This window comes from Carica papaya, chromosome 4 (genome assembly GCF_054855325.1).
Source record: "Carica papaya isolate Zhongbai chromosome 4, ASM5485532v1, whole genome shotgun sequence".
In the NCBI taxonomy this organism is placed as follows: Eukaryota; Viridiplantae; Streptophyta; class Magnoliopsida; order Brassicales; family Caricaceae; genus Carica; species Carica papaya.
In genome coordinates, this window is record NC_142312.1 from 14,299,674 (window position 1) to 14,321,393 (window position 21,720).

Here is a 21,720-nt window from a genome sequence, read left to right on the forward strand (position 1 = left end):
AATGGAAACTTTCAATCTCGCAACTCAACCACATAAACGATGATGGAATGGAGCATGAGTAGATGACACAACTATTTTGGTACTGCAGCAGTGCCTTTTTTTTCAATGTGGTTTCTGTTTTGTGTATGTATCCAATATGATGTTGCTATAAAAATGAACCATATTCTTCTTGGTTCCCTCTGGATGGGAATGCACATCATAATGGAAAGGAAATACCTACTCCTTTTCTTTTGGAAAAAGAAATATTGTTTTACAACCAATGAATACAACTGATATGAAGGGTTATGTAGGGAATGGGAAGAAGTATGCTCGGAAATGAGTGCATAAATCTAAAGAACATGCTAGAGAATAGAAAAAGTAGCTTCATATTATGGCAAACAAGAAATTGGAAGGGACAAGCAGATATGGCTATGCTCATTTCAAGGGAGGAGCAGGACATGTGTTCGTTCATTCAGAAAAAGTTCCTATCGTAGCATGCACCGAGTTCCTGGTCTTCACAAGAAAATCTATGCCATCAACTCAACAGGGTTGAGTTTTTCCCACATGGGGTAGTAAACGTAGCTTCATATTATGGCAAAACAGAAATTGGAATGGAACAGGCAGAGATCACTGTGCTCATTTCGAGAGAGGAACATGGAGCGTGTTCATTTAGACAAAGTTCCTTAAGTAGCATAGAGAACCTTGAAAAAATTAGAGTAGTATCATTCTTTATGTTAGTTTAGTTTTAGAATTGATAGGATTTTATTTATGTTCAAATACCTTTACGTTTCCTATTCGAACGCAGTAATTATAGTTAGGTTTATATTCCAAACTGAAGCACTTAAACTATTTTGGAAATCACTTTTACTAACTCCACTTAGTAAAAGCGTGAAAATTTCTCGCGATTTTGGTTGTGGGTTTCAATTCTTAAGTATGAAGCTTGAGAATTCTTAGGAATAATATCTTATAAGCTCTAGACATGTTATTTTAGATCACCCCAAATTTTTTAAATAGGCAAATTAGCCTTTATCTAGTAGCATATTGGTACTTGCCTTGGACGTTTCAGTTATCTGTCCGTGATCTTGGAAATATGTTTTCTGCTTTTTGGCTTTTCTTAGATTCGTAGAAGGCTACCAGATTTCTCTCCTGCAAATGTGTTGGATTTTGGTGCTGGTACTGGTTCTGCTTTCTGGTGAGAGATACCTTCTAATATCTAATTTATTTGATTGTGGTGAATAATTTTCTAATCTAAATGCACGTTATAGGGCACTGCGAGAAGTTTGGCCTCAGTCTGTGCAGAAAATAAACTTAGTGGAGCCATCCCAATCTATGCAGCGTGCAGGCCGTAGCCTCATACAAGGTAACCTCTGAACTTTCAAATTGATTTCCTTGCTATACCTGTATTGCAGAGAGAAAATGCTTATTGTAAGTGTAATAATTTCAGATGGCAAGTTATCAACTCTTACCCATCCTTGGGCTTTTATGAGTTTAGCATTGGAAATCTAGATGGTTATGGTTTTCCTGACTTAGAAGCTTCAGAGATTTTAAGTTTCATTTAAGGTTAAAATGATTGTTATCAATTGCAATACATGGTTTTTCGTACCAAAACTATTGTTGGTTTATGGAGCTTAATTATACTAACTTTCTGTGGCAAAAGCAAAATAAATATTGTGATGTAGGACAAATGTAGTTGATTTGTCCAATTAGGGATTTGAGAACAAAAACCTAGACATCATGCCTAAGATTTTTTAGACATCACATATAAGAAGTTATAAACATCAAATTTAAGGGTTCAATTGAATCTCAAAACCAAAAAATTGAGAAACTTTCAAAAATATTATTGAATAATTAAATGCTCTAATAAGTGAAATTATAAGTTATCTGTAATAGTAAGTGCTATTAACAACATGTGGAAGAAATTTCTTATTTTAATTTTACTTGTTCTTGCACTGCTCTCTCTCTGCTCTCCCTCGTCTTGAAACTCTCAACTCTACAAGTTCACTTCCTTTTTCCCAATCACCTTTCCCCCTCCTTTCTTTCACTTGCTAAACCAAAGGAACTTCTATAGTCGATTGGCTCAAGAACCACAATGTCGAAGGATCACAACAAAATTTTTTCAAGATTAACAGAAAATCCTTAGACGTCGTTAGGAATGGAAGGCATCTTGACGACTTAAGAATATGTGAAAATGGACATGGTTTTAGCACTTCGATCTCACTTGACAAAGCAGAAGTTAAGTGGCTCGTTGTCTCTCTAAGTGACTTTTACTGGTATAAAAGGGGCACTATTTGGGGAAAGAAATTTGTTGGCCGCACGCGCATCATTTACCGAACCTTATGTTGGAACTAGAATAGTCGCTTTCTAGTCCCGTTTGAACAGAAGGGCAAAGTTTATAAGCGAATCTTTATCCTAGATGGATTCCAAGCTGGAGGTTGGTGGCGACTGATGAAATATTTGTTTGAGTTAGCAGGTGTTCATTTAATCTACCCTAAGAAAAGAGCTAACCCCCCAAAGTCGAACCCTTCGGTTGACCTCCATTGCAACTTGGCTTTACCTCCAGGATTGACGATGGTTATTTGTTGTTCACATTGCAAACAATGCCTCTGTATCGAAGTGAGGGCAGATAATCGGAAATCTTACGTTGAGATGCTCCAGTTGGGGCAAACACTAATCTCCTGGGTGGAGAAGAAACGAACTGACCCCCCTGAAATCCATTGGAATTTGGATTTCAAATTCCTCCCTTAACGAGTGAGCAATAGAAGGATCCAAAAAGCCCAAACCCAATCAAGTTGAACAAATGGAAGCCCAGATACTCTAGAGAAGAGAAAGGCAAATGGATCGGGCTTGATGAATCGAGTAAATTGATAAAGAAAAAGAAAAACCCAAATGTGAAGTGGGTGTGGAGGCCCAAAATGAAGAAAAAATCTTCTCTGGCCAAACTCCTACTGGCCTGGTTTGAAGATATCCCTGGCCATTCTGGAGTTTCTAAGGATAATGAGGAATCACTTGACTCTCCTATTCTTTCTTACGAGATGGGTGTTAGGGGTTCTCCACCCTCTCCTACATAGAACTCCTCTACTGATGCTGAGCCTTTCTCAGACAAGAAGGCTAGGATTTGAGTAGCATTAGGGATGAAGTGGAGACTCTTGTCCTTGTCAAATATGAAGAGGAGAATTCTCCACAAGGTATGTCCAATCTCTGTATCTCTTTTGGTATGGAATTAGTGCTCCTCCCGGAGCTTTTTTTTTTGATGAATCCTCGAGTTGCTTTACTAACTTGGACCAAAATTTTGTCACTTCTGTTGGGTTATCTTGTGAAGAGCAACTATACTCTTTGCGGGTCATATAGAACATTCAACAATTGGGTCCTTCTTTGGGGGTAACTTTTGAAGGGTTAAAAGAGATTACTTTCTATATGTTTTCTGAACTTGAGAAGAGAGTCAAGATGAAGGTGGATGCCTCTCCTGGAAAACCAAAGAAAAAATCAAGAGACAGTGGGCACAAGGAACTGAAGAGGCTTCATTCATCAATTAACTATGATGCTCGTGGAAAGAAGACTAACGTGTTGCGGGGTGAATTGATGGTCTTAAAATAAGAGGGAATACTCTCTCTTGGAACGTGCGGGGTTTGAATGACGATAGGAAATGACTTATCATCAAAGGTTGTTTAAGTAGGTGGAAGCCAACGGTGGTGTGCCTACAAGAGAGCAAATTGAGTATAATCAATGACACAACCATCAAAAGTGTGTGGAAAATTAAAGATGTTGGGTGGCTTCATCTTCTTGCTGCGGGTTTGGCTGGGGGCATTGTTATTTTGTGGAATAAAGACTCAATTGAATGTATCAGCACTTTGATTAGTAAGACTACTGTCTCCTGCAAGTTTGTTATTAGATTGCAGAGATTAGAATGGTATTTTGCTGGTGTGTATTGTCAGGCTAGCAAAAAGGAGCATATGGCTCTGTGGAAGGAATTAGACAACTATCAGGACATATAGGGCAATATGGGGGTGGTGGGTGGTGATTTCAATATGGTTTTGAAGAGGAAGGAATGTTCTAACAATCAATTCTCTACATCTATCTCGAAGGAGTTTAATGACAACTTAGAACTTCTCAATCTGACTGATTTTCCTTTAATGGGTGGTTCCTGGACTTGGAGCAATCAACGGGCAACCCCTTTGTTTTCCAGAATTGATCGTTTTCTCATCAATTCGTTCCTCCTCCTCAAGCTACCGGGTTTATGTCAAAGGGTACTCTCCAGACCTATTTTCAATCACTTTCCTATTTTGTTAGTTGATAATGAGATTGCTTGGGGTCTAATTCCTTTCCATTTTGATAATAAGTTGTTAAAACTTGAAAGCTTCAAGGAAATGGTCTGGAGGGTCTAGAACAATCGGCCAGCTTCAAGATAGCACATAAACTCAAAACACTCAAAAGTGCTATCAAGAAATGGATGAAAGAGGTTGGTCTTAAGAATGAGGGAGACATTAGTAGTATCATGGAGGAGCTTGCAAATCTGGAAAATCTTGAGGGTTCCTTGGGTCTTGACCAGGAGGACAAAAATAGAGTATCTTAGTTGAAGACCGATATGACCTATAAACTTCACATGGAGTCCATCTATTGGAAACATAAATCTAGAAAAAAATGGTTAAAGGAAGGGGAAAAACTACAAAATTCTTTCATTGCCTGCCTAATCATCAAAGGAGATCGAACTATGTTGAGAATCTGTGTTTGGATGGAAAGATTGTTTTTGGTAATGATGCCATGAGAGAGCTTGCTAAAGCTTTTTACCAAAAGCCATACACTGAGGACTTTCCCTCCCCGCCTAAAGCTAGATAATAATCTGCCCTTTAATACTCTTGACAATGCCAGCAAGGAGTCATTGGAAGTGAAATTTATTGAAAATGAGATTTTAATAGCTCTAAAAAGCTGCAATGATGATAAAGCACTCGGGTCAGATGGGTTCGATTTCAAATTTTTACTGAACTTCTGGTCATTGCTCAAAGAAGATGTGGTCAATCTTTTTAAAGAATTTCATTGGGATGAGCTTTTTGTTAAATCATTAAATTCTATTTTCATCATTCTCATTCCCAAAAAGGAAGGGGGCTCAAAGTTTCACTGATTTCCATCCCATCAACCCTGTAAGCGGCATGTACAAATTAATCTCTAAAGTGCTTTCCAGAAGACTGTCTAATATGCTTAAGTTGATCATTGGGGAGAACCAGTTTGTCAAATGTAAGTAGATTTCTGATGCATTTTGTCAGGAATCCATTTAGGGTGAAATAAAAGAAAGGGTAAGTTAGGAAATTCATACAAAAAGACAAAACAATAAGAAAATTAGGGTTAGAGTTTGTTAATCCAGATTAGCTTATCAATTCCGTAGTCGACACCTCAACCATCCTTATCTCATCTTGCGGCAGACGCCATGCTCACCACACCGCGCAATTCTGACAATTTGATTCCACCAATAAGAACGTTTCTTTTATTGCATTTAGGCTTATAAATGGCCATCTTCCATCATGTGTAAACATAATGGAAATTAATTAATAAAAATCCTCTGTTTTCCCTCTCTTCAATATCCTTCATCTTCTTCTCTGTTCTTCTTCTTCTTCTTCTTCCCTATTTTCTCTTCAGATTAGACCCATGTTTAAGGTGTTTGACAAGGTGGTATCAGAGCCCAAATCGGCGGAATCCTACACCGGGGTAACACCCCGCACTCGGTCCAAAGGAAAGGCAGCGGCGGTCGAGCTGGAGAAACCCGAAATGACCGAAGTCTCCGTGAAGGACGTCGATCAAAAACTCACCTCCTTCGTGGAAGAAATGTACGAGATGAAGACGAATTTCAACATCAGTTCGAGTGCCTGATAGAGCTGATATGCGGCCAAGCGTTGCACTAGGAGAAACCCAAAGAAGGCTCGGTGCATTTGATGGTTGAAACCCATAAGGTAGATGATCCGCTTCTCTTTCCGAGCAGCGCAAACGGGCTGGGGGCTTCGACACCCTCGGAAGACCAGCCGAAGACTACGGATCCGCGTGGAGAGGGAGGTCTGTTTCCTATCCTGAGTGGTGGCCATCTTTTTTCTGCTCCCCCGTACACCACGCACGGCACAGAAGGGTTTTAACCCTTATTTAGGCCTGGTTCACTGGATCGAACCGGACTAGTGGAGGAAGTGGATTGGCCTGATCCGACCCGACCCGACCCGGTTTGAATCGAACCGGGTCTGTTCCCGCCCGAACCAGCCCAAACCGAACCGACCTAATGTATCTTATGCCAGAAGCGGTTCTGCCCAATTTCTTTTGCTTCCCAAGGTGGAGATTACACTTTTCGAAGGAATAAACCACCGTGGGTGGATTGGAAGGTGTGAGAAATATTTTATTATTTATAATATTCTTGACGAGCAGAAAGTAGCAATTGCATCATTGTACTTAGGAGAAATTGCCGATATATGGTACCGTGGATGACAAGCTAAAATTAATGTCATAAATTGGGAATATTTTTTTGAAAGAACTCTGTCGTAGACTTGGGAGACCATCGTGAAAGGATTTCATAGAGGAATTGTCAAACTATCCCAAACAAGTACTCTTCTCGACTATTTAGAAAAATTTGAACACTTACACTCTCTTATGGACGCAGATAATCCAACACTTTCATATAGATTTTTTATATCCACCTTTATTAGTGATCTCAGGCCACAAGTACAACCCATTTTAAAACTTCTCAAGTCGCAAACGTTTAATCAAGCATTCGAACAAGCCTTACTACAGGAACAATCTGTTATATAACTGTCCTGAAGTTCATATCATATTGATAAAGTTGTTAAATTCGCGGAAGTATCTGAAATAAGAAACAATGATCAACCGCTTTGAAAAGATATGGAACCTAGAAGAGCAACAATTACTTGCTACAAGTGTAGAGACCGGTATTTTCTAGGACACCGTTGTGCAAATTAATTCGTAATGGCCATGGAGGAAATTGTCATGGAAGGGTCTTTGGAAGAAAGGCTTTTCCCAAATCAACCTTGAGGATAAGGTTGATACTCAAAGAGAGGGTATTGTCAGGAATCCATTTAGGGTGAAATAAAAGGAAGTGTAAGTTAGGAAATTCATACAAAAAGACAAAATAATAAAACAATTAGGGTTAGGGTTTGTCAATCCTGATCAGCTCATCAATCCCACAGTCGATGCCTTAGCCATCCTCATCTCGTCCCGCTGTGGATGCCATACTCACCACACCGCTCAATTCCGACAAGTTGATTCTGCCAATAAGAATGTTTACTTTATTGCATTTAGACCTACAAATGGCCATCTTCCATCGTTTGTAAACGGAATGGAAATTAATCAATAAAAATCCTCAATTTCCTCTCTTCAATATCCTTCATTTTCTTCTCTATTCTTCTTCTTCTTCCTTATTTTCTCTTCAGATCAGACCCGTGTCTAAGGTGTTTGACACATTTATGATTGCTAATGAATTGGTGGATGAGTTGGTTACTTGTAAGAGAAAGGGGACCATGTGTAAACTAGATATGGAAAAAGGTTTTGATCATGTTAGCTGGAAGTTCGTTGGTTACATGGTGCAACATTTTGGTTTCGGGTGCAAATGGAGGAAATGAATCAACACTTTGCATTTCTACCACTAGCTTTGTGGTTCTTGTGAATAGTGGCCCCTCCTTTTTCTTCCATCCATCTAGGGGCCTCTGCCACGGAGACCCACTATCCCATCTTCTCTTTATAATGGTGATGGAAGCACTCAGTAAATTATTTTTGAGAGCTACAGATCTGAACTTCATCAAAGCTATCTCTTTGGGGAGTGGTAATAAGCATGTTGAAGTCTCACACATTTTTTCGTGGATGATTCTTTGATCTTCTGTAAGCCTAAAACTGAATATCTTTTAAACCTAAGGTGCATTCTCCTCTGTTTTCTGGCAGTGTCTGGGCTTAAGATAAATCTTGCTAAATCTGAAATGGTTGGCTTTGATGTGGGGAATGAAATGAATACTCTTGTTCAGATTATGGGCTACCAGGAAAAATGTTTTCCTATCACTTATCTGGGCTACCCACTGGGCCTGAAAGCTAAAGAAAAAAGAGGCTGGGAACCAATCATTCGCCTGTATGATCGAAGGCTTGCTAGTTGGAAGAGGGGATTTCTCTCAAAGAGGGGAAGACTAATTTAATGAAGAGTACACTTTCTAATCTCTCTATTTATTACCTCTCTGTGCTCACCATTCCGGTTCGGCTGCAAACAGATAGAGTCTTTCCAAAACAGATTTCTTTTGAGAAATAAATTCTCAGTTATAGATATGTTGCCCTGGAGTAATGTGTAAGCTTAGTCATGAAGTTTGTCAAAATACTCGGGGTCAATACTTTTCACAAAGAATAGTTTTCATCTCAGCCCATACTTCAACTATTGGTTGTCTCATTCTTGTTATATTTTCATCAATAGTGTACCGCTATATTTTTGTAAGTCCAACCAACTTCATCTTGACAAATCAAACTCTTTGTACATCTGACATGTCATACTAGTTAAAGTATTCTTTTATTGCATTAAAGTATCCCTTCCATCAGAATCAAGGGTTTTGACGTTTACCTTATTTGTAATGCCTTTCAGCAGTATCTTCAACATGCCTTTTAGCAGGATGGACTGTTTGAGTAACATGCAGATTTGGAATTGGTGGATCTACTTGCGATGTGCGGAAGTGTCTCAGTTCTTCCAGGATTGCCTCAGTAGAGTTTTACATTGCTTCAAATATGGTGTTAGTGGTTGCCTCGTGTTTCAAATTTAGTAGTTAATTCAGTGTTAATCACCTCAGTTAAAGCTTAATTTATTTTTAGAAAAGTTTGGTTGAATCGGATATTCATCAAAGAAGACAAAACAGAACACATTGCCCAAGGTCTACTTTTGCTTGGCTGCGAGTGGGCTTCACGCACCAGCTTCTGGTTGCCGGATGACATTGATCTTTGGTCAGGAGTCTTAAATGGAGGTGGCAGTTGATTTTGCAAATTCACATACATCATAAATCAGTGACTTTGAATAGCAATTTTCAAACATGCTAGGACAATCTTTTTTGAGAACAAAAAGGATCAATGTTTTAAGTTCTCATGCAATTGGAGATCTTGTTAGTTACTGGATACAGTCATGCCTACTATTACTCTAGTTTTAGAAGGAATCAAGAGCTATTATTCTCCAGTAACATGTAGATTCCTTCTTGTAGTCTACCATAGCCAATCAGTTCCCTGTTTTCAGCTAATGCAAAGACAATAAATAGGATAAAATTCATCTTGCAATCAAGATTGTTGGTGATTGCACTTATACACAGTTTTTAGGAAAATTAACAATAATAAGGACAAAAGAAACTGTAATGGAGGGCTTACAAGTACTGGAACCTTTATCGATAATATGTAATAAGGCTTGTCTCCGGTACAAACTTTACCATTTCCCGAGCATGGTGGATAGGTTTCAAAGGTGTATAATGAGCCTATTTTAAGGTCTGAAGTTCTTGAATCTGTGATCAACATGTCATTTTGTTCTTTAATATTAATGATAAATGTCATATCTGAAGTAAAGTATTTTGTCACCATGGATGAGTGACAGTTGAGCAATGACAAAAGAAGCCTTAGCGTTTGTATATCTTCATTGCCAAAACTCCCAGCATTGGAGGCTTTTCCCATAATTGGTGTTTTAGTGGCTTTGGATTTGGACTGTGTTTAATTACTCTGCTTACCTCCATAACCCTTGTTTGATTAAGCTTCCAACCAATTCATATGGTTTGATTTGCCAAAATAATTATATTAAGATGATTTTGTTTGAGATGCCTTGTTTTCTAGTCTTAGGTTGGTCGAAGATGATGCCAGAGACCAATCTGCCTTGTCTACCTAGTTAAATGGATCATAGAACTCCCTTGACTTTCACTTTGCTAAAATGAAGGAAAATTCATAGTTAAGGTCACTTCGAAGGTGAAGGTTTTCATGTGGACAACAATTTTGGATCAGCTTAACACTAATGAGCTGCAGTAAATTCATAGGTGTAACCGAACTTTGTCTCCTAACATGTTTGTTATGTGCCATAAGGGTAGGGATACACATTTTCATCTTTTTTTTTACATTGTGAAGTGGCATGGAAATTATGGGCCAGGTTTTTTGACACTTTTAACCTAATATGGGTTACTCCTCGTTCTTTGAATTGTTTCATCAGCATAAATTTGGGTGGCTTTGGGTTAAGGTTAAGGCCAGACCATTGTGGCACGGAGTGCTGTTTGTTGGTTTATGGACTATTTGGATTGAAAGAAATTGGTGGATATCTGAAGACCGTTCTTTGCAGGACAACCTCATCTGGGAGAGGATGACATTTCTAGCTTCCCTTTGGGCCAAGACTCATGGAAAATACTCTGACATCTCCCTCACTGACCCTCATAGGAGCTGGGATGCATAGTCACATGATTTGTTCTCTATTTGGTGCTTTCTTTTTGCATTTTTTGATTTTCTTTTATTTCAGCTGGATATCTTATCTGCGGTCCTTTTTGTAATGTTTCCTCCCTTATCTTAATATGATTTCTTTTTCTATAAAGAAAAAAGGTAATAAATCTCTGCCTAAAACTTGGACTCAAGCGTGATTATATTCTACATTTAAGCAGTCAAGGAAGTCATAAGCTCATTCCTCCTCAACTAATTTTTGAAATTTGGAGGCATCTTCTTTACAGGTTTCGTAAAAATTCTGATTGTAGTCTAGTGCCCATCACAACCACATAGTTAAATAAAATAATGAACAATAGTCATCTCACTTTGCTTGGTTGCATTGTTTTGCAGCTCGATATCTGTACATCATTGCCAACTTGGGAGTATATGTTTGGGATGCATTGCTCCAGATCTTGTGAAAAGCGTCAATTAGCCAGTACCCATGAGAAATTTGTGGTTGCATTGAATTGATAAGCTACGACATAACGAGTGAGTTTCCCACTGGTTGAGCATACGATCTATATCAGTTAGCTTGAGTTTATCCCATAATGTACCCTTACAAACCACGGGCTTGGATAGATAGTAAGCAAGAACAAAGTAAAGTAAATGCTTGCCTCAAGCTTTACTGGGCTGATCTGTGATGAGAAGTTGACTCCCAAAGTACCAAAAATATTATTACCCATTTTTGTAGTTGTCTTAGCAACCTCGTCCTTTGCCATTTTCTTTGCTGTTTATAAGCCAATTTTTTTTGCTTCTAGAGTGTCAATATCACTTTGTTCACGAAAGAATGCATGACGGTTAATGTCACGAAGAGGCTACACATCACAAGTGCAACTTCACTTCTACCTGCAAGTGTTCCAATTTTCCTTGTCCACCATGGAATACACAATGTACGAGAGCTTTAGGTGTTTCCTTCGTTCCTGACCATAATTAACTTGTCAGCTCTTTCTTTCCACAAACAAAGTCCTGTTACTTTATGTCTCTAAGGCAGATTGACATCCAACACTGTGTACAATACTCTAGTTTCTGAGTGGAAGTTGCTTCTCTCTCTGTAACCCTAGCAATACTGCACCGAGAAATATAGCCTAAGTTGAAGTCAGTTGCACATCATCCTAGGGAAGAAGGAAGAACTGAAGCTTTCAAAAGTTGGCTTCAGGTGCAGGAAACCCAAGGGACTGTTTGGACGATCAGATTTGATAGTAGGCAGCAGTCAGTGGGCATAAAGCTCTTATACCATGTTGTAAATGATAGTTGAGTAAAAGAGAGAGAATATTTTCTTTATATTCCTATATAGATGTTTCCAACATAAATAAACGAGGATTACATTCATGGAGAGTTAGCCATAAGTTCTACCATATTAAGAATGAAATAATTATGGGATTTACACAGTAATGTAAAAGATATCTGCAGTATAAAAGGAAACTAGAATATGCTGGAGATAATAATGGTAGCATTATGGTAGTTGTCATTATGTTAGAATCAACATTATGCTAGAAGGCAAGTTACTTAAATTGTTGAGTGGATTATTGAATAAAGAAGATTTCGAACAATACTCCATTTTTAGGCCTTTACAGTTTACTTTTCCTACAAATCTTCTATAACATCATAGATTTTTGAATCTTGTTTATGAAATTTTTTTGTATGCAAGAAAGGTATAGTCACTCAAATTTCTGACTATATTGTTGTTTTAGATTTGAAGGATTTGCCCCTTATTCATGGCTACAGCAGTATTCAAGCTCTATCTAAACATATCAGTAAATCTGAGAGGAAGCATGACCTTGTGATTGCTGTAAGTTGCATGCTTGTGGGATTCTTGTAATTTTTCCATTTTATTTTTGTTTGTGTTTTTTTTTTTCATCTCTGATATGAGTGTACATACTGGTTATTCAGTTTGGTAAAATGTCTTTTTTAAACTGCTGGATTTAGAAGATTTCAGTATATGAGGCATTTCTGGTGTTATTAATTAATGATAAACATGTTTCCATGGGCTGAAGTCATATGTGCTGGGAGAGGTACCATCACTGAACGACCGGGTTACTGTAGTTCGCCAACTTTGGGATCTGACACGGGATGTGCTGGTATGTTTCAGGCTTTGCTGATCTTTTCTTTCTTTTGAATTGTAAATACAAAGTAGCATCTGTGTTTCGGTTGCAATACTATAATTCTAATTCATGGTCATCAAAGTCAGCATTTCTTTTGAGATTCCGCCTCCTGTATCATCTTTTGTATTAATGTGTTAATATGCAGTGAGCTAGAGAAATACTACTGACTGTACATTATTGGTTTATGTTGTTCATTTAATTTTAACTTGATCTTGACATAAGGATGGGTAACGATTTCTGACCAAATCTCAAATTCAATGTTTAGGATCACATTTTTAAACTTGGGCCTCTTTGCTTTCTGATGTAATCTTTACTCTTGAGTTTGCTAAAAATTTCAACTCTGGGACAGGTTCTAGTTGAACCAGGGACACCACATGGATCTAATATAATCTCTCAGATGCGATCTCACATTTTGTGGATGGAAAACAGGGTAAATATGTATCTATTAATTGTTCTTTGGGGTTACATATTGAATTAAGGTTCCTGTCTAATTTCATGAAAGCATATTTTGGTTAAGATTTGTGATTATGCCTCTTCCCCTTATGCAATAGTATCTTCCTGGCTTCTTAGAAATTTCGTAAATTGGAGAAGGCTTGTAAAGACTTAGTGGACCTCAGAAGTGGTGCATTTATTGTTGCTCCTGTAAGTATAACTTCCTGAATTTACTTGTCTGCTATTTAGCATGTCCCTTTTTTATATCCTTCTTCAATGAAACTGCATTTTTGAAGTGTGAATTTAATTGTCATTCTCTTGATGCAGTGTCCTCATGATGGGCGGTGTCCTTTGGAGAAATCTGGAAAATACTGTCATTTTGTTCAGCGTCTACAGAGGACATCATCACAGCGGGCATACAAGGTTCTTTCTTAGTCAATCTTTGTATTGTCACCATGAAATATTTATCTTTAATATGCTGCTTTGTTGAGCATATATCATCCAATTGTCTCTCACGGGGTTAATTCTCCTGTCTTCCTTCCCATCCCCCTCCCCCCTCCTTGTGCACGTCTTTAGGTGTTGAAAAATGATTTAGCTTCAGTAATAATTACTGCATAATGATTTTGGCACTTTCAAGATGCATGAATATTAAAGGTCAGTACATTGGTATGTGCATACATGCTTTCATGAATGGCTAACTACCATGGACATAGGTGGATTAAAGAGGGGGATAGAAACACTAAATTTTTCCATAGTATGGCTAACTACTGTAGAAGATGGAGATTGATGATACGGTCAAATGAAATGAGAGTTTGAGACAAAGGGTTAGAGAATTCTTCTGCAATATGTATAATGACGAATTTGACTGGATACATAAATTAGATGGTATCAACTTCAGCATTTTGGACAAGATGAGTCAAGAGGCACTAGAAAGTGAATTCACTTAAGAAAAGATATACGAGGGTCTCATGCAATGTAGAAAGGACAAAGCTTCTGATCCTGATGGTTTCATTAGAGTTTTTTTTATAGAATTTCTGGTATTTGGTGAAAGAGGACATAGTGGAGCTATTCAAAGAAATGCACAAGGCAAGATCTTTTACGAAAGCTCTCAACTCTACTTTCCTGGTTTTAATAGCCAAGGTGGAGGGAGTAGTGAATGTTAAGGAATTTTTGCCAATAAGCTTAGTGGGATGTGCATACAAATTTATTGCGAAGGTGGTAGTCAGGAGAATGGTAGAAATGTTGGGTAAAGTGGTTAGGGGGTGTCAAAATGCATTTGTAGAAGGTCGGCAAATTGTGGATGTGGTTATGATGGCTAGTGAGGTTGTGGATGATTTGCATTCCAGGAGAAGAGATGGGGTCTTATGCAAACTCAACGTGGAAAAGGCATATGATCACATTAATTGGGGTTTTATGATTATATGTTGACAAGAATGGGATTTGGAGTTAAATAGCGGGAGTTGATCAATGCTTGCATCACTGTGACATTCTTCATGATCATGGTGAATGGAGAATCATCGTCCTTTTGCAAGGCATCTGGAGGTATCAGACAATGGGATCCTCTATCACCTCTTCTCTTTATTGTTGTTGTGGAAGTCTGGAACAAGTTGTTATTAAGGTTCAAGGAATTGGATTTGTTTAGAGATATCTAGGTGGGAGAGTGAGAGACGGCTGAAGAGATATCACATTTATTTTTTACGGATAATACTTTGGTGTTTTGTCAACTGGATGAATTGCTCAACCTAAAATATGTTTTGCTTTGTTTTTAAGTTGTTTCTAGCCTTAACATTTACCTTACAAAATCTAATATGGTAAGATTGGAAAATTGGAGTAATACTAACTGATGAGCAAAAGTTTTAGGTTGTAAAGTGACGAAACCACCGATTAAATACTTGGGCATCCCAATGGGTGCTCTAACTATAAGATGTGAAGAAGTGAGATCCTATCGTTGTAAGATTTGAGATGAGATTGTCAGGATGAAAGAGAAGTTTGCTTTCCAAAGGTGAACAGACACTCATAAAAAGTATGTTGTCCGATATTCCTGTTTATTACATGTCACTTTTAACAATGCTAACGAGTGTAGCTAAGAAATTAGAAGCTATTCAATGCAGATTCCTTTATGTGCTCGGCAGAGAGGAGATACCATTTGGTGGTATGAGATGTGATCAAGAGACTATTGAATAAGAGGGAATAGGGTTGAGATCTACAGTTGAGATGAATAAGGCGCTTTAGTGGAAGTCAATGTGATGATTTATGATAAAGAGATATTCTTTGAAGGAGGGTTATAGAGGCTAAGTTTGGTACCATGAATAGAAGATAATACTCCAGAATATTGGCTAGATCGCATGGTAAGGAGACGTGGAAAAAAATTTATATGGTGAAGGACAAATTTCAGGAATGCGTAAATTGGAGAAATAGAGATGGGGATAGAATTGGTTTCTAGTTGGATTGTTGGCCTGAAGTAGGGGCGTTGAGAGATAGGTCCCCACATATTTTTGTCATTGCTTGATATAAGGATATTTTGTTAAAAAGGCTTTTAAACATGGTGAGGGACACAAGGAGTGGCATGTGGAGGTCTTGTGGAACCTCAACAATTGAGAAATCAAGGAATATAAAGCTCTTTTGATTACATTGTAGTCGATTTGCTGAATGAGGATTATGACCAATTGGGTTGTTGGCATTATGGGGTGTAAAGCAACTAACCTACCTATTATGTATTTGGGTATCCCATTGGGTTCCAAACATAAAGATTCTTGTATGTGGGAACTAGTGATTAGTTCTATAGAGAACCGACTTGCCGGGTGGAAAAGAAACTTTCTTTTGAAAAGGGGTAGGTTCACTCTTATAAAAAACACTCTCACCAGTCTACCCATCTATTATTTATCCACTCTCACTATGTCGGTGAAGGTTGCAAGGAGAATAGAATCTATTCAATGCTGCTTCCTTGGGGGGGGTTTGATAATGAGAAGAGGAGATTTCACTTAAATGGGAAGAGGTGAAGAAACCGGTTAGTTCGGGTGAGCTAGGTATCAAGTCTCTTGTTGAGATTAATATGACTCTCTAAGGGAAATGGTTGTGGCGCTTTCCATGGAAGAGGATGGATTGTGGAGGAAAATAATTGTTGCTAGATGAGGGGATGCAAATGGTGAGCTCATTTTTGGTAAACCACTTCGACCTCACAGTTATGGATTGTGGAGAAAAGTTTTGATGTGTTGTGCTAGATTTAAGGATTGTATTCAATGGTGTGTTGGCAAAGGTGACCGAATTAAATTTTGGGAGGATGTGTGGGTGGAGAATACCAGCTTATGAGCAACTTTCCTAATATCTATGCGATTGCCCGTCCAAACAATATCAAGCTAGAAGAGGCCTATAAGATTATTAATGCCAATATTAGTTGGATGGTCAATGTCAGCAGAAATTTTAATGATTGAGAGGTGAATGAATATGAATCTCTTTTAAACACCTTGGAAGCACTGCGGATCAACACTTGTTCTGACAGAATTGAGTGGAAACTGGGTGAAAGGAATGAGTTTTCTATTAAAACGTATTATTCTCACATTTTGGGGGCTGACCGGAGCAGGAGTGTTCTCTTCCCGGCCTCTCAAATCTTGAAAAATTCTGCTCCTCCTAGAATGACTTTTTTGGCATGGGAAGCTTGTAGAGAAAGCATTTTAACTACTGATAATTTGATGAGAAGGGTATGATTATGGTAAATAGGTGTTATTTATGCATGGTAGATGGGGAATCATGCAACCACATTTTGCTTCGGTGTCTTATTGCTCATAGCATTTGGTGTGTGATTTATGGATTATTATGCATAAATTGGGTTAGGGTTGGCTTGGTTAGGGATGAGGTGTGGGCTTGGAATGGGTTACGTTAAAAAAAAGATTGTGTAAAGATTATTCTTTTAATTGTTGTTTAGGTCTTATGGAAGGAAAGAAATAGTAGGGCCTTTGATAGCAAAGAGGTAGAGAATAATATGCTTAAAGATAGATGGTTACATTATTTTGAATATATCTTGTTAAGTCATGATATTGTTAGGATGGAAGATTTTGAGCATATCATTGACATTTAACACAATTGTGAATGTTTTGTATACGGGTGGTGTTTCCTTTGGCATTTTGTTAATAATATCTTTTTTACTCTTTTTATTTAAAAAAAAAAAGGAGGATTATGACCAATTGGTTTGGACACTTATCACTATTGGGAACTTCACTATTAGGCCTTTCTACAGATATTTGGCCTAGAAAGAGCCAATTGAGAGCAAATTTCCATACAGACAGATCTGGAAGATGAAGGCCCTTCCTAAGGTAGCTTTCTTCACCTGGGAAGCTGGTCGTGGGTATTTTGACCATCGATAAGCTGAAAAGAAGAGAGAAGATCATGGTAAACTGTGCTGCTTGTGCAAGAGACCACCAAATGCTTGCTATAGACCACCAAACCCTTGCCCTAGCTTGCCATGGGTATTAGACTAGTGATGTTGGGTTCATAAATAGCAACAGACCACCAAGCCCTTGCTATAGATGCAGTGACCCCTACTTTCCATGCCACCAATGTAAAACCAAACAACTACTGGTAATGGGGATAATGTAGAAGAAGAAAATGCAATGGATGATTACCAAACTTAAACCTTAAGGACAAGGTTTTTCTTGGAAGGAGGGAGAATACTAAGAACTAGCCCAAATGGAGGGGAGAATAAGAGTTATTTGAATTATTTGTTTGCTTTCTTTTTTGTTTGCTGTTATGATTTTCAGCATTAGAAAATATTTTCTGTTATAGAGAATAGTACCGGACATGGTGATGACACCTGTAAAAATTAGGAACCTGCTAAAAGAACATCAGCCTATATATATGATAGGTTGTAACCTGCAGATGATATAAGAAAGAATATTATTATCAGCTATTCCCTTCCTTTTATTCTCTTGTCTCCTTATTTCTCTTCTTCTTCTTCAACTTCTCCCCTAAGTTATGTCTCTTTCTGATTTTCCCTCTCAAACCAACTGCACATGTCTGACGTTCCTAACAGAACTCTTCAATAATTTACTTCTGGCACCAAATATTAGCAGTAGGTTTTGTAGAGAATCTCCTTGTTTGACTCAATTTGCACATTGATTCTTCGAGTCATCCGGAGATTTTCTCCATTGAGACAAACAATAAAATAAATTAGCATATTACTTTATCTCCCAATTATTAGGATTTCTTACCAGATCGACTGTCCCTCTTCCCCTACTATTTGAATTGGAGGATGATCCTGCAATTGTTGCCTCTTTCTTGCGAGCCAAAGAATAAACTGCAGGGAAACAATGCTTTAGTTTACCACCCTCCGTTACTCGTCCAACCAAGAGTTTACATTTGGCCATGATCCACTCCTTTAAGCTATTGCTCCTTCAACTCCTCTTTGCCCATACCAATTTTCCTCCATAAGCCAATTGCATGAGGCCTTCTTGAAGTCCTTGGATACCATCCTAAACTATCACTGACTTAGCTTTGATCAACCTTTGCCATAGTCTCTCTCTCCTTCATGAATTTTCATCACTACTTTCCTTGGAAGGGTTTATTCAGCTCAATCGTTGACTTTATACCAAGATCGCCCTACGATGTGGTTCTTTGGCTTTTTTTGGATTAACTAGATGAAAGCTCATCTTTTCACTTGGATCACCCAGTAGGAATATGCATTGAATAGCTTCTAACTTTTTGCCATACTCACTGGAATACTCAAGATCGATGGAAGTTTAGTTTCCGTCCTGCTAGTCTTGCTCTGAATTTGCTGGTAATAGAGTTCCAAATGAAGACATCTTTGGAATTTAGCACCCAAGGATAAACCCAAGTACCTCATAGGGAGGTCAGCCACTTTACAACCAAAATACCCACCCAAGCTCTTTGAATCTCTCGTCTCCTATCTGAACCAACTCAGATTTTGACATGTTTATTCTAAGCTCATAAACAACTTGGAACCAGATAAGCGTACACCTAATATTCAGTAAGCATTGCGGCTCAGGCTCACAAACAGTAGTGCATCATCTGTAAAAGACAGATGAATAACCTCATCCAAGTCACCATGTTCTCCCATCACTAGACCCTTGAAGAGCTGGTTGTCTCTAGCTATTTTGGTCAATCTGTTTAATGCTTCCATTACAATAATAAAGAGAAGAGAGTCTCTGCTCAGTCTTCTCGCCAGAACGTTTGCCCCCAGTTTGCAATACTACCCACAAGGCTAATGAGTCTAGATTCCTTTATCTTTAATGCCCTAGCAACTTTAGGAATGAGAACCAAAAAGGTAGAGTTGAAGTTAGACGCAAAGGAAACATATTCTTGGAATTCTTCAAACAGTAAAATAGTCTTCTTTCATCAAGTTCCAATTTATTGGATGAAGCCTATGTTGAAACCATTAGGATTCGGTACCTTGACCCTTTTGCAATTCCTTAAGGCTTCCAAACTATCTTCCTTGGAAAAAGAGGTCCCCCACTCTCTCATGATCCTCCAAAATATTGAATTCAAACTGTTCAGAGTTGGGCGCCAAGATGCTTCTTATGAACACAGCTGCATGTAATTGCCTCTAACCTCCTCCCTCAGATCCTTGTTCCCTTTGATAAATCCTCTCCACATAGTTGCATCTTCTATGACAACTGACAATGTTATGAAAAAAATTGGTGTTTCTATCATCTTCTTTGATTCACAATGTCCTTGCTTTTTGCCTCCATTTGATCTCTTTATTTAAGTTGTTCACTAACTCCAGGTGTTTTCATGTTTCTTAGCTAATTCTTATATTATTTTCATTTTGGTCCTCCAACAATTTGAGGATCTGTATGCTATCGTATGTATTCTTGCAACTCTTGGAGTGGCTCCAAAATCTGTTCACTTTGATGATTAACAGTTTACTTCTTGTGAAAGATGGAACTTTTTTGGAAGTAATCGAAGCTATTTTAAGTACTATAAAGACAGAAGTTTTGTTAATCTTTTCCAATAAGTTTAAATTAAAAAAATATTAATATTAATAAAATTTTTGAAAAAATAAAAATTAAACATAATAAAATCCATAAAACCATAAGATTAACTCCCGAAGGAAATAATACCCACAAAACATTGGGGGCCACTAATCTGAAAACAAGTCAAAGGAATACAACTGTGGAGGTAATATTGATGTGGAAAAGACCATTTAGACTCAACACCAAAAATCAATAGATAAAATGTAAATGCAATTAGTCTCAGTACCAGCTTTCCCTACCCCTCATCTATGGAGGTAATCTCCAAGTGCTTTTCTATTTCTCTTTGAGAAAAAGAAAATTTCAATTTAATAATCCCACAATGTTTCCTCCCCTTCCTTCCTCATGGCTCTTGAAAAACCAGAAGTAGTTCCCCAACAAAACTGTAATCTCCCCTTTAGACCCTCTCATCCTCAAGTCCTAGCTGCCCTCATCAGCCTTCCTGCGCTAGATGGCATTCGTCAAACTTCTTATGTCCTGGAAATCAGTCAAAGCTTTCTAACTCTTCATGCTGATGGACTGTGAAAGAAATGGGCCAAGTGCAATGCTACTAAAATTTTTAGGGCTGGGCCTCTTGCAATCTCAAATGGATTTATATATGGGTTTGGACCACTTGAACATTTGCTGGGATGTTGGAGCATGGATCTTCACAGCGAGCACAGTAAATGATATCTCAAAGTTTATTGTAAATAAACCATAGTTTGTTGGAATGTTAGTATATTCGTATTATATAGCTTTAACTTGCTCAAGATTTGATTATGTTTTAAACCAGTTCTTTTATTCATTTATTTTTCACTTTTTTAACTAATTAATTTTTATCTCTTTTGGTTTTTTTGTAACTTATAATTTAAAATTTTGATTATTTTCAATTTAAATTTTTTTTTTTTTTTTTTTAATAGAAAATTGGACTTCTGATGATTTCCATCTAAACTGAAAATCTTAACTCCTTGTTGTTTTTTTTTTTAAATAAATAGTTTGTTTGTTCTGTTACTATATCTTTTGTTATTTTAGGTAGGTGGTTGACATGTAGCATATTTTAACTTTAGTGTGGGATTTTGTTAATAAGTTGAATTAAGTTGACTCTTATGTTTATTATACTGAGATAAAGGTTTTTTATCTCATGAAGGTTGTAATTATGTTCAAATCTCAAGGACTCACATGTGAGTTGCCATTATATGTAAATGGTTGTTTTAGAGTTTTTGTCTGAGTCCTGTAGTGCTTTTACTTATATCGGCCAATTTTATTAATTTTTCGGAGTTAGATTTGACCTGATGCTTATAGGTAAAAGAAAAGACATCTTTTTTATTTTTCAGATGTTTGTATGTAGAAGTTAAAATCTGATTAAGACTCAGTATATTTTCCTTATGATGTCATTGTAAAACTGCCAACTCTGGTAATTAGCATTTTCTTCATGGTTGTTTTGCAGCGGTCTAAGGGTGAGTCTCTGCGTGGATTTGAAGATGAGAAGTTCAGCTTTGTTGCTTTTAGACGAGGGCAACGGCCTCGGTTAGTATTATTTTCTTATTAAGGTTTTTATTATTTAGAATTTTTAATTTGGGTTGCCTTGGAAAAGCTGTTCTTAGGATAGAGAGTATTATTGTCAACAAAAGATGAAGTTAAAATCTTCATCTCCTTTTGTGAATAAGAAGTCGTTTAAATATTTGATTTAGTATGTAAAACATTGTTCACTCCTTGTATTCCATTAGTAATTTGTCAAACTCATTTAAATGACTAGGACCCCAGTTTTTTCTCCTTTTGATATGTATTAAGATTAATTAGTG

At 37.5% G+C, this 21,720-nt stretch overlaps 1 protein-coding gene across 2 annotated transcripts in view; it reads left to right on the plus strand.

The window, feature by feature from the left end:
* LOC110825306 (copper ion binding / methyltransferase) overlaps positions 1-21,720 on the plus strand; it is a 28,698-nt gene that overhangs the window by 1,417 nt on the left and 5,561 nt on the right. For both annotated transcript variants that reach the window (XM_088217923.1, XM_088217924.1), the window contains exons 3-10: positions 1,098-1,171; positions 1,245-1,339; positions 12,114-12,211; positions 12,417-12,500; positions 12,874-12,954; positions 13,095-13,166; positions 13,284-13,379; positions 21,366-21,445. In XM_088217923.1, coding sequence (XP_088074049.1) covers positions 1,098-1,171; positions 1,245-1,339; positions 12,114-12,211; positions 12,417-12,500; positions 12,874-12,954; positions 13,095-13,166; positions 13,284-13,379; positions 21,366-21,445 — 680 coding nt within the window. The remainder of the gene's footprint in view (positions 1-1,097; positions 1,172-1,244; positions 1,340-12,113; positions 12,212-12,416; positions 12,501-12,873; positions 12,955-13,094; positions 13,167-13,283; positions 13,380-21,365; positions 21,446-21,720) is intronic.